Source organism: Podarcis tiliguerta (genome assembly GCF_965153285.1).
Source record: "Podarcis tiliguerta genome assembly, chromosome: 3".
NCBI lineage: Eukaryota > Metazoa > Chordata > Lepidosauria > Squamata > Lacertidae > Podarcis > Podarcis tiliguerta.
In genome coordinates, this window is record NC_139536.1 from 26,797,860 (window position 1) to 26,812,219 (window position 14,360).

A 14,360-nucleotide genomic window follows, 5' to 3' on the forward strand; every position below is an offset into this window, starting at 1 on the left:
TTTTAGGACTACAACACTTAATCTATTAATTAATTCATTATTTATAAGACTAAAAAGGTGCTTCCAATTAATTGGGCAACACATTTTAATACAAATACTTTCAACGCATGAGAGGCAGGAAACTGGGGATAGCAAATGCCATTAAAAAAGAAAAATCCCTGGATTTTCTCCCACACAAGAGCTTTTTCTAAGATAGTGACCACTATGATGTATGTGCACATCAACGAAAAACAAAGTATCCTTGTTTGCTTCAGAACTATTGTTGTTATTCATATATACATATAACTGATTAATCAACTATGACCAATGGTTTGTCTGACTAACCATAGTTTGTGTGATTGAATTTTTATGTGTTTTTCTTATAGAGAGATATTATTTTAAACCACTTTGATTTTGTTTATGCTGTAGCATTATATAAATATCTTTTTTACAAACAAATACGTATTGCAACCAGAAACATGCAATCTTTCTTGAAATGGCCGACAGCCCTAATATGCACTTCTAAACCACAAATGAGGTCAGAAAAGGAAACTGCATGCGTTTCTAAAAATGACTCCTTCACGTTGGCTGATTATCTAACACTTACCGATACAGTTAATGCAGTAACAGCTGGCGTGTTAAATGTTGGGTCGCTCTGCCTCTCTTGATAGACGACACGATATTGAGAAATGGCACCGTTAGGAGAAGTGGGTTCGGTCCAATTTAGGAGCACAGAGTAAGCGCTTAAAGCTTGGCCCCAGGGAACTTTCATGCCCCAAGGTGGGGCTTCTAGAGTTTGTGTTGAAGACCACAGACTATCCACAGAGCCCTTGGAATTCTGTGCCCTAATGCGGTATTCATACTCCGTGAACGGCTGAAGGACATCTGTAGCATCAATGAATTCTAAAGCACCTTCAGACCAGATGAATATAAGCAGTTCCTCTCGAGTACCCACTGGACGTCTGAAAGTCATACAAAAATCACCTGTAAATAACTTTTATAGCCACCAATAAATAAGAGATCATCTGATGCTGAAGTACAAACTTTAAAATGACTATAGTCTAATACAGTTCAGTTTTTATCATTAACAATGCACATACTTATTACACCAAATCAATACATTACCTGACGTGCCACCTGCAACAGCAAACATGGTGCATTTGCTGATGTGAAATCAGCTCAGGGGCTAGACAGGTGTCATGATCACGCCCTACGAACAATGGACTTTTTCTTTCCCAAGTACAAATCTTTACCTATTGTCAAATTTGGTTGTTTCAATACTGATGGTTACCTATAGCAACTGTTTTTAAAGTCATGACATATTTACAGGAAGCAGCGGTTTTTGTTTTGTGCTAAGTTGGTGGTAAAAGTTGACTTGGTTACTGTTTGACTTGGTACTGTGTAATGAAAAGCAGAGTATGTACATGGGCCAACACATGCATGTAATAACACCAGGGCAATAAAGTGAAAGCACAGTATAAAATCATAGAACTGTAGAGTTGGAAGGGAACCCTTAGTCCAATCCCCAGCAATGCAGGAATCTCAGCTAAAGGATTCACGACAGATGGCCATCTAACTCTGCTTAAAAACCTCCAATGAAGTAGAGTTTACCACCTCCTGAGAGAGTCTGATCCACTGTCGAACAACTCTTACTGTCAGAAAGTTCATCCTGGTGTTTAGTCGGAATCCCCTTTCTTTTAACTTGACGCCACTGGTTCGGGTCCTAGCCTCTGGAGCAGGAGAAAACAAGTTTGCTCCATCTTCCGTGTGGCAGCCCTTTAGACATCTGAAGATGGCTGCCATAGCTCTCCATCTCCTCTTTTCCAAGCTAAATATACTCAACTCCCTCAGCTGTTCCTCATACAGCTTGGTTTCAGAACCCTGGTCATCTTGGCTGCCTTCATCTGGACATCTTCCAGCTTGTTTATATTCTTCTTTAACTGTGTTGCCCAGAACTGGACACAGTACTCCCAGTGTGGTCTGACAAATGAGGAATAGAGTGGACAATGGCTTCCCATGATCAGGACACTATACTTCTGTTGATGCAGCCTAGAATAGCATTAGTTTTCTTTTCTTTTCTTTTTTGCTGTTGCATCACATTGTTGACTCATGTTAAGCTTGTGGTCTCAATCACAGTGGTTCAGGGTAGGAAGAAGTATGGTGTGGGAGGTGAGCCAAAGCAACCATCAATATGTTCTGTGCTAGTTTTGTGCAAAAATGCCAGAAGACTGATTGCCATGGAAGGGACTACCTCAGCCCAACTTACTGTCGGGGTAAGTGAGTTTGAGGAAAGAGCCTTGCAGAAACTCCAATTCAATCTGTTGCTACTAGCTTTCCAGATTCTGCACCTTTATCCAAAGATTAACATCATGATTTTATGCAAATCACTTGTATCATTGGGGCCTAGCAGCTTTTTAATTTTTGGAAGGGAGGTAGAATTTTCAAGCTGCAATGGGCTTTATGGTAAAATGCACCATGTGTTATAGTGGTTAGAGTGTTGTACTAGGACCTTGGAGCATTCAAAGCCCCATTCAGCCCTAAAGCTTGGGACAGTCGCCATCTCTCAGTCTAATGTACTTCACAGAGTTGTGAGGATAAAATGGGGAAGAAGAGAACCATCTATGCCCCTGTGAGCTGCTTGGAAGAAATGTGAGACATAAATGTAAGAGTAAATATAATAAATTAATTAAATGTTTATTAGTTGGCAGGAAGCATAGGGCACACTTGTGGTGCTTTCATTTAGTGCAGAGTTTTGCATAAAATGCCCTCCTAGTGAGTTACAAAAATATGTCAATCACAAAAAAGTGAAAAATTATATTTTATGTGCAGCAATGCTCGTTGGTTTGCTTTGCACTGTATAGCTTCTCAATTAGCCACCATAGCTGTTTGTTGGGTTCACAAATTACTGTTTAGTAACGTGGAAAATCTGTGATAAACAGCTTCTCTCCCTGATAGATCAAATATGCCACCAACCGTGAGCTCTTCCACAAGCAAAGCCGAACAATGTAGTCTGGTTAAAGTGTTTAGATCTTATTACTGTTGAATATTTAATGAAAGAAACTTATGGTTAGGTAAATGGTTCCATCTGTAGTGCTAAAAGGAGAATATCCTCATGTATGAATAAACTCCGAGCAGAAGTGGCTGAACAGTCTCTAGTCATTTCAACAGCCTGAAGATTTAGAATTCAGCTGCTCATTTGAATGGAAGATTTTCTCCCACACAGAGAGAAAAGCACAAGAGAAAGATGCCCTTCTCAGGAACTGCTAACTGTCACTGAACCTGCATATTATGGTTTGATGCCTTCACCCATTTAAAGGTGTTCAAAGAGTGATGTTTATCAGGGCAAACTTTATAGCCAAGAACATAACTTGAAGTGGATACTTTAGTGGAGGGCAAACTGGGCAACTGACTAGGGCTCCTCACTTTAGGGCACCCTAAAATCTGCATACCACTTCATGCCTTCCTGCTGTACTCTGCAGTCCTCTTGCCATCCAGGGAGCTTCATGCATGCAGTATCCAACTGAATTGCTCCCCCACAACCTACTCAGTTATTATCATCAGAGTAAAGGAAAGCAAATCAAGTAAATACATTTACAAAATGGCACTCTGCCTGTGAAGTAGTTTCCTCAAAGAGGCACTCTTTGCTCCTTCTTTATGGTCTTTTCAGAGCAAGGCAAAGGTCTTTTTTTTTATTTACTGAGGCCTCTTAAATAATTTGTGGTTCAAAAACCTGGATGCCCAATGTTTATTTGTGATTTATTGGTTTATCAGTTCTGTTGGCTGGTTTGATTTCTTCCTCTGCTAGAGGGGAATTTCTTTTTACTGCTTTTATTGTTTTATTATATTGCATCGTTACTGATATTTTGTGTGTGTGTGTGCGTGCGCACGCAGTGGTATAGAAACACAGCATAAATGAATAAATATTGCTATACCTCCCTCCCTCCAGTTTTGTTCTAAAAACTTATCTCACAAAGGTTTGGGGTTGGGTGAGGATAGCAGGAAGGTCAGCACAGAACTCCAAACCCTTGCAAATATATATCCTTCAGGCTTAATGAAAAGCTGCCTACCACTTGGAGGTTAAATAAATTTAGTTTGGTGTATATATGACAGCAAGGCAGTGGCAGCAAATGATGAAAAAGAAATTACATACCATAACATCCTCCAGAAATACTGCAGACTTCTTGCTATAACAGTCTAAGGCTATGTGTGGGTATCACATGCAAAAAAAAAAAAAAAGGGGGGGGGGAGAGAACTCTGTGCTCACATCCCATTCCTGCCCTTACAAATTTCTGATTTTTTCCACAGCTATCTGAGAAAGATGTGATATTGTTGTTGTCTAAGCACATTTAAACTTCAGCTGAAATAACTGCCAAGTGATTCATGCCTATGTAGGTGAATATAACGATTGTATCTGGAGCCCCAGTGCGCCATTTTCATTTCACTTTAAATAAAAAACAAAATGTATCTATGTCAGTCAGTGCCCTTCTGCTGTACTCAGAGGTATCAAACAGGCTACAATTATGATTGTGAAGTGATTGTGTCACATTGGAGGAAGGTTTATTGCTTTCGAGTCTGCTAGGCAGTAACACATTCTGTTTCATATTACTCTTTATATCATTGTTTGGCTGTGACTAGAATAATCAAATGCCATCAAATGCTGTCAAATTCAATTTACAGTATTTTCCACTTTCTGCATTATATTTCCTGTTTTCCCTTTCTCTGGCTGCTGTGGAATTGCAGCTGTAATCATCAGCTTTATTTACAAAACCAGCAGAGTGAAGCCTTGTCTTGGACTATAAGAGATACTTTATTTCTCTTTATACAGAGGAGGGGGATTTGATGTGTTTGGCCATACAATTAGCAGGTGAAAATATTCCAGGAGAATATTTCAGAATTTTATAGACTCCTAGAAACCTTAAGGCACAGAATTGGCTGGCAATTTCAATGAAAGATATGAATTTAGATCCACAGCTACATTTGGGAAAGAGTTGTAGCTCAGTGGCAGGCCAAACGCTTCTCATGCAGAAAGTGTCAGGTTCAATCCTCAGTTTTATAGGTCAAACCCCGGAGAGTCGCAGCCATTCAGCGTAGATCATACTGAGCTGGATGGGCCAGTCCAACTTTCTGTGTTTCAGTGTTTCCTATCTATGACTTCTTGGCCTTTGGTTTCTTGACAACCTTAAGGTTGCCAGACCATAGGTAAAAAGTAAAGGACCCCTGGACGGTTAAGTCCAGTCAAAGGTGACTATGGGGTTGCGGCGCTCATCTCGCTTTCAGGCCAAGGGAGTCCACAGACAGCTTTCTGGGCCATGTGGCCAGCATGACTAAACCACTTCTGGTGCAATGAAACACTGTGACGGAAACCAGAGTGCATGGAAATGACATTTACCTTCCCATCGCAGCGGTACCTATGTATCTACTCACACAGGTGTGCTTTTGAACTGCTAGGTTGGCAGGAGCTGGGACAGAGTAATAGGAGCTCACCCCGTTGCGGGGATTCAAACTGCCGACCTTCAGATTGGCAAGCCCAAGGTTTAGACCACAGTGCCACCCACGGCCATAATATTGCAGTGACAGTAGAAATCACACTTAGCCCAATTCCTTCCCCACTGTAGACCAAAGGGTGGGATACCCTTTTTCAGGCCAAAAACATTGCTGTGGATTTTTCCCATGCTATCCAACGTACACACTTGGGAAGATAATTTAAACATTATTGGAGCTGAATAAAACTGTAGTTTCTATATTGAGTAGGGTAAAAAATCAACAAAAACCAAAGCTACCTGTAAACAAAGTAGTTTCTGATTATTCCATTGGGTTTTCTAGGTGGTGACCATTTCACCTCTATTGATGCCGATCCAGTGGCTGCAATGACAGGGGGACTCAAATCCTTAGGAGCTGCTTCAGCTGTCCTTGCATATGCCCGTTCACCAACTCCACAGCCAACTACAAGAAAACAAAAGCATCAATTAAGGATCATGTTTTGGACACTGGAACATGCTCTTTGGATTGACAAATGCCCAAGAAACAATATATCAAATATACCGGTACATTTCCTTTTCATTCTTAAGCATTCCATTTATTTTCTACTTCAGTTGCTATCACCCAATAACCAAAGTCCTCTGGACAGTTTATAAAACCATAAAAATAGAACAATACATAATTTTAAACAGAACAATATAGCACAGTGTAAAACCAGAATAAAACCAACATGGGGTAATGGCAATGTAAAAGTTATAAGAACCACTAAAACATATCTTAAAACCCTTGGATCAATTTAACACAAGACCACAGTGTAGGTTCTAAACATTTCCCTCTAGGGAGGATAATTCACAACTGGGGCACCACCACTGAAATCACTCTCAGTAGCTACAGGCATAAACAAATAAAGAACTGATTTGGGAACCAAACCATAGTTTAGCAAGCTAGAAACAAGTACTGTTTTAATGTGTTCCCCACTTGTCTTCCCTTTGCACACTGATCCTGGTTCACTTAAACTAGTTTCCTGTTACGTTTGAGAAAGGGAACTATGATTTAACATCAGTTTATTGTCCAGGATATTAAACCACATTCAAAGCATGCTTTAAAGCCCTTAACAACTTGAGTAGGAGTTTGCCTATGAGATCGCCTTACTCCACATGTGTCCACTCCACTACTTCAATCGGCAGAATTGCCACTACTACAGGTGCAACATAACACCCATTCCACATTTGTAAGAACTTGTTCATTTAGTGTGGCAGCACCTACACTTTGGAACTCCCTGCCTATTGAGATCAAGGAGGGGCCTTCACTGTACTCTTTTTGGCACCTGCAAAAAACATTCCTGTTTAAACAAGCCTACTTCCCAGCTGCTTAGAAAGTTGGGGTAATTTCAATCTCTTAATACTTTAACTTTTGTTTGTTTGTAATTAAGGTTGTGGGACGTGGGTGGCGCTGTGGGTTAAGCCACAGAGCCTAGGACTTGCCGATCAGAAGGTCGGCGGTTCGAATCCCTGCAACGGGGTGAGCTCCCGTTACTTGGTCCCTGGTCCTGCCAACCTAGCAGTTCGAAAGCACGTCAAAGTGCAAGTATATAAATAGGTACTGCTCCGGCGGGTACATAAATGGCGTTTCTGTGTGCTGCTCTGGTTCGCCAGAAGCGGCTTACTCATGCTGGCCACATGACCCGGAAGCTGTACGCCGGCTCCCTCAACCAATAAAGCGAGATGAGCGCCGCAACCCCAGAGTCAGTCACGACTGGACCTAATGGTCAGGGGTCCCTTTACCTTTTAAATAAGGTTGTAGAATTTTCTTGATTACATTGTTTTATCTTTTTGTAGACTGCTTTGAGGGTTATTTATTTATTTTACAATCAAGTGGTGTATGAATGCTATGAAATAAAGATCTTGGATAGTAAAACTGGCATTAAACCACAGTTTAATGGACAACAATAGCCAATTGTAGTTTAAGCTAAAAAGGACTAGCATGTGAAGGCAGAAAGCAAGAGGAGCACAGAGTCCCAAGGCTCACTCCTTGCTCACTGAATGATACAAAAAAGGCAAACAGTGCAGGAAAAATTCTTGAAATATTATTGATTTGGACCGTCATAAAAGTTTTTGAAAGATGGGATCAATCTTACAAGTCCCCAATACCCAGAAGCTTCAAGTTCAGTATCAACGGTTTCTGTAGACTTCCACCAGCGTAAGTGCTTTACCCATGCCAGCAGATCCCTTTAGATAAGGTTTCATGCATTCCTTGTAATCCAAAATAACAGAGCAATAATCCTTCTGCTTTATATGAATAATAAAAAAGAGATAAATTGCTGATGTAACATCAATTGAGAATGGATTGTATCTGATGTGTACTCCTAGACAATTTTTTTTAAAAAACCCTACTTTATGCTTTTCATAATGCATTTCACAAAAAGGACTACCATTCCCCCAAATGCTAACGTTTTAAATTTTCTTTTAAAATATTCATGATATAATATGGAGAAATGTAAAATGCACCACTCAGTGTCAGGCTTTGCTTTTACTAGGTAAACATTTCACTTCAATTTTGAAATAAGATGTTATCTGTTTTGCTGAACAGAAGCTATTTTGCAAAACTGCACTGTCTGCTGATGACAAAAGAGAATTACTTAACATCTTACCATCCTGGCAGGCTTGTATCCTTATCTCGTATTGTGTGTACGGATCCAGACCATCCAAAAGAGCAACGTTAGGCTGGCCGACTGGTATTACAAGTGGAGAGGTACTGCCAGCATTTAGTAGTATGTTGTACTTCAAAGGCAAATTAGTCTTAAATGATCCTGTTACAAAACAGACAACAGTTCATAGGATAATTGCTGTTTCACATACACAGTCCTTATGATTTCGTGTTTCCTCGTAAACAGGGGAACTCTGTGCCACGAAGCACTGGAATGATTAAGATTGTGTTTCTTGATAATGATACTTCATTCATACATGATACTTCATTCATACATGAATAATAAACATACCTTATTCACACATGAATGCTCAGCATTTCAGTGGTCACAAGCATCAGGCAACAGAGACGAATCACCACAGACAGAATTTTTAATTTTCCCAATGCCAACTCAAACATCATGATCAGTCATGGAGATATTTCACACATTTGGCTAAGAGTCAGAGATATGCCATCGAAACCCTATTCAGATATTCAGACAGAGAGATGGAGTGGCATCACACACACAGGGCTCTTTCCATTGGAACTGGAAACCTTATTTTCCCAGGATTTCTGATCACCCAGAAATATCTCTATGAATTTATAGTTGCATGAATGTGGTCTCTATGCAGACCTTCCATTGAACTGTGGAAGTTCAAAGTAGGATCAACACATGCCATTGTACTTCCACTGCTGCATGACTTTCCATCACTGGACATTGGTCATTGCAATCATTGGTCATAATGGGTGGGGCTGATGGGAGTCAGAGGCCCAACACCATCTTGGAGGGACACAGGTGGTCCACCACTGTGCTACAGCAGGTATGGTCAAACTTGTCCCTCCAGCTGTTTTGGGACTACAGAAAACCAGAACAATGTACTGAAAGGGTTATGGGTAGAAGTGAAATACTTTACTCAGAGAATTTCACAAGCATAAGGTATGAAAGCATATTTAGGTTCATGTAGACTCATATAGCACAATCATACTTGTCCCACAAGCGGACAGAAGGGTGCCAAGAAGCTCTGTAAGAAACCATTACAGTGGTACCTCGGGTTACATACGCTTCAGGTTACAGACTCTGCTAACCCAGAAATAGTACCTCAGGTTAAGAACTTTGCTTCAGAATGAGAACAGAAATTGTGCTCCGGTGACACAGCGGCAGCAGGAGGCCCCATTAGCTAAAGTGGTGCTTCAAGTTAAGAACAGTTTCAGGTTAAGAACAGACCTCCGGAACGAATAAAGTTCTTAACCCGAGGTAACACTGTATAGATTTTAAAAATAAAAACAGCCCAACTTGCCATGCGTCCAATTTTGCCGATTCAACAAAAATCCACCCGGACACCATTTTTCTGAGCAGTTCCCAGATGTGTCCAGGAAAACCAGGATGTAGGGCAGCTCTAATATAGCCTGGGTTTCCACGACACGCTGTCTTTCACACTTGTATCTTGCCCTATCTTCAAAATGTTCATGGCAGCAACACATGTCAGGCTTTTCCATTTTTATTCATACCAAAACCTTGTACGATAGGTTGGACTGAAGGCACACATTAGGCCAGTGTTTCTCAAACTTGGGTAGGACCAGTGGTCAAGGATGATGGGAGCTGTAGTCTAACAAATTTGAGAAACACTGCATTAGGCATAATCACTGAGTGGGGATCCAGTACTCCATCCAATCAGGGACAGCATAAGAGATTTTGGCACCTGAGGCCGATCCTAAAATTTCACTTCTCTCCCTGCCAGGGAAGAAGGGGAGAGGGAAGATCTACATCAGGAACAAGGGGGAAAGAAAGATCAACATCAAGATCTGCTGTCCTGGACAATTATTCTGCCTGAGGCAGCTGCCTCACCTTGCCTCATGGGAGCCTTGCATGGGTGTTACACATATATGAGTAATGTAGCTACACAAAAGAAACAGGGAGAGAGGAGTGTAGCTTTAGTATTCTGTCCACTATATTATGTTGATTCAAAACTGGTAGGAACAACCTCACTAGGAAGCCAGAAAAGACAGCAGATTCCAAAATGAGGGTGCCATTTTGCATGTTACCTAAATGTTGGAGGGATGCCATCTGGACTTTTTATTCACACCTGAAATTGTATTAGATTGTTGCTAAGGACAGGCCAAAAACCCAAATAAATAAAGTTAAAAGTAAACAGACTGCCTTGATCAAATATTCTCAGGAAGAAAGCAAGAATATGTTACACAAAACATGTAAAAAATGCGTTGAAGAACAATGGGATTGTCAGTAGGATGCTTTGCCCTCTTTTTCTGAGTAACATATTTCCCCCATCAGCTGATGCCTTTGAAAACAAGAAAGGCAAATGTTCATAGGAAATGGAAATGTGGCGGTCAGAAAAGTGCCTATGTCTTAAAATATCTGCGGCGAGTCTGAAACTACCACAGCATTGATGGTTTGATGAGTGAATGGAATGAAATGGGCAGATTTGTTAAAGTCAGCTGGGAAACCACACGACTTGGTTAGTTCCAGAGTTCATAAATTTATGTCAGAATAAAAAGAACAGTAAAAGCACAAGTGAACCAATTTACCCTAAGTGCAAATGGCAGTTTTGTTATTTGGTGTCAAAGTTACCGTGAGCACAATGACAACCTGCCATAACGCATTTTCGTGTTCACTAAAGAACAAGGATTTAGTTGGTTAATATTCCCAGCAATACTCCTTTTCATAATTTACAACAACTAGATGCTGATAGGTTATTTAACATTTATGAAGTTAAGATGTAATCAGAAAATCCTGATTATCTTTACAAATAAAAAAGTTAAATTATTCCACTTTTTTCTCTCCATGACTTCATTTCACAGCAGGTGCATATTTTGCAACAGGACAAGTCAATCAAACAACATCTTGGGCTTTCCTCTTCCCCCTTTTTTCTTTATATTTGGACAGTGGATAATGGACAATTCTGAAAAAAAGCACCTTCAAATTCATTTCAAAACTAAGGAGTCTCATAAGGAAAATGTGTAAGAAAGTATGGTTTAAAAGGGTATCCCCCCCCCCAATATAGATTAAAAACACCATTGAAATCAACAGATTAAAAAAAAGCATCACATGTTCTTTGGCATATATCAAAATTCAAACCCAATAATGACCAGTGGTCTAATATTGTTTTTCCTATATCTTCAAGAGTTGGATTTCAACTACATATCTTATGTATTTTATTAATATTCAATGTAAAGATTTCCTCTGATGTTTATTATTAAAAATACATCCATATTATCATAAAACAGTATATATGGCTCCATCATCATTTTTAAGGCTAAATATTCAGATTAATGGCACAATCTTATTTTCTACTAAAAGCTGCACAAATAAAATCATACTGAGTTGTACAGTGGACACTCGGGTTGCAAACGTGATCCGTGTGGGAGGCATGTTCGCAACCCGCAGCACCGCATCTGTGCGCACGCAGGTTGCGCTTCTGCGCATGCGCCGAAACCCAAAAATGTGCAACCTGAAGCATCTGTAACCCGAGGTATGACTGTAATTTACAGTGCACAATGTGGTTTTGCTAATTGAGGCTAATGGGAGTTGCAGTTCAAAACAGCAGGAAGGCCCTAGACCAAGTATTCCAAAAACTTCATCCGGTGGTTTCATGTAGGTGCTGAATAGTGTATGAGACACCCTGCATTTAAAAGGTCACTGTGTGGAGCATCAGCCATCCAACACCACCTTTTAAGACCTATCCTCCAGGTAAAACCAGGGCCACCATAAAAACCACCAAAGCCACTAGGTCCCACCTGGATTGAGCACTCAAATTGTAACATAAACCCCTGAGACATCCAAGAGAATTAACAGGGCCACACTCCTGTATATCTCTCGCCAGGATAACCAAGCCAGTTTCAGTTCCCAAACTATTATTCCAGTAGCAAAATCACTTTCAGAGAAATTATTGGCAATGCTTTACTTATATCAGAAAAAACTAAATGAGTGCATTCAAGGACACAATGGGCTGGATCCAAACTTATTCCCTGTCCATAATGACCCCAAGCCACTGAAAATAAGATCCGTAGTACCATATTGGTAAAACAAGTGCACCGACACCCAGTATCTCTTGCTCTTTCAGAAATTAAAGCCCTATTTTCCATAGTAAGTGAGGTGTGTCAAACACCTTTTTCTCCTTTAATTCATCACTTTAACCACTGCTTGGACATCTCACCATTTAGCTTAGACAGGAGTTTTGAATTATGACATCTATAAAGTTATGGAATTTGGAGACATCACTGCTGTTGAAACATCATAATTAAAATAAAAGGAGACTCCATGGATAGGTAGCCCATAATTAATCCTGTGGGTGCTTATGTGATCCTAATTTATTATAGAAGACAAGGGGATCGAATGCCAGAATGCAGCCACTTTCCATAGACAGGAAGATACTGTGGCCAACTAGCCTCTCATCAAAACTTGATTAATAAAAAGCAATTTTATTCCTGGAGACAATATCAATTAAAATGACTGTCTCAATGGGAGAATCACTGCCAACCCTTATTATAAAGGTTGACCTTTGAATGTAAAAGGGAGAAATAGAGTATTTCAATATGATGTATTGAATGCATAACTGAAGATCCATTCATGGAAAAAGTAAAGTCTAAAGAAAAATAAAACTAAACCTACAAAATGGGGTGGGACGGGACTTGCCAGTAATACATCATAGTTGTATACAGAGGTTTGGCTTGCTCTCCCTTCATGACACCCTCCAGTCATACTTTCAGCCATTTCCTCCAGGCCTCATTTTTATGAGTTGACAATCCCATGCAATTTTAGTCATTGAGAGCCAATCTGATCCAGGACAGTGAAACATCATCTTATGTTTTGCTAGAAAACTCACAGAAGTGATTCATCATGCCAATATTCCTATGAAACAAGACGTTGTTTATCTTTCTCTTTGCAAATCCCTATAACCTACCACTCTGTTCAGTAGCAGAAAGTGAGTGATGTATTACTGGGTGGTAATCAGGAGTTGTATTTTTACTGTCCAGGGAGAGAATCTGGTTTGTCATGTTTTTGTGTGTTTCAAAATTGTTCAGTACTCCTCAGTAGTTACAGTATGTTGCTCTTCATATGACATTCCATTGCCCTAGATGGAGATGGATGGATGAGCCATTGTAAATTACGCTTAACGCTCCTATGTATTTTTGCAGACCAAACATTTTCTCTAATATTTGGGAATTATTTTTCTGCACCGCTGGTGGGAATGCATGAGAATGAGGCTTGGATGTGCAGGATTGGTCCAAGGATGAATTCTGGGGGAGGTTACTGTACTGGGCAGTGGGAACTATTTCTGGGTTAGTAGAGTCTGTAACCTGAAGCGTCTGTAACCTGAAGCATCTGTAACCCGAGGTACCACTGTATTTTACTTTTATCCGCAATGTTTTACTTTGATATTTTTTTTAAAAGAAAGTGGTATAGAAATGATTTAAATAAAATAAATATTTCAGTAGCAGGAAACAGGAAGCCTTTCAGATGTTGTTGCGCTACAGCTCCCACCAGCCCCCTCCAGCAAAGCAAGTGGTCAAGGATGATGGGAGTCCAACAATATATGGAAGGTGCATTGGTTCCTCATGCCTGTCCTGTTTTTCCTCAGTTACCTCAGACTCTCTTTCCCCTCAGTTAGCTTACTATTATCATCATAAATTGAGGCGATGATAATGGCAGTGGCTGGCTTCCCATATTTCCCCTCACACTGCTTGTCCCTGCTTCTCAGAGATATACTATTGCTTTCACAAATAACTTCTGTGTAGGCATATGCATCTATGTTTGTGAATTTGCTGTAATTAAGCTTTTCCCTTAAACCTTTTACAAATGCATACAATTCAGAAACTCTGGGGGAAGAGTGGGATGGGAGAACAGAGAGAAGCCCATTTGCTGATGAAACATGCACATCATTCAATTTCTTATTTTGACTTTTTAATTTTTTGTGTGTGATTAACAAATAGTTAGGCACGTTATCAATGGACTTAGCCATGACTAACTCTGCATAGGATCAGGCTTCAAGAAGATAACAAAACATATTTGTAGTAGTGAATATTCAAAGCTTTCAGTGAAACTTATTATCAAAACTGAGACAGTATGAGACACTTTCCAATGAAATCAAGTGTAGATTGTAAGTCAAATTCACCTGCCTTCTTCCTGGGTTCTAAATCCTTCTAGGCAGTAGAAGGGGAAAAGTTTAATTTAAGATTTTAATCTTTTTCATATATTATAG

At 40.0% G+C, this 14,360-nt stretch overlaps 1 protein-coding gene across 5 annotated transcripts in view; it reads right to left on the reverse strand.

The window, feature by feature from the left end:
- Positions 1-14,360, reverse strand: part of USH2A (usherin) — a 418,893-nt gene that overhangs the window by 67,432 nt on the left and 337,101 nt on the right. For all 5 annotated transcript variants that reach the window (XM_083433263.1, XM_083433262.1, XM_083433261.1 and 2 more), the window contains exons 59-61: positions 8,108-8,266; positions 5,760-5,922; positions 587-941 (exon numbers count right to left, since the gene is read on the reverse strand). In XM_083433263.1, coding sequence (XP_083289389.1) covers positions 587-941; positions 5,760-5,922; positions 8,108-8,266 — 677 coding nt within the window. The remainder of the gene's footprint in view (positions 1-586; positions 942-5,759; positions 5,923-8,107; positions 8,267-14,360) is intronic.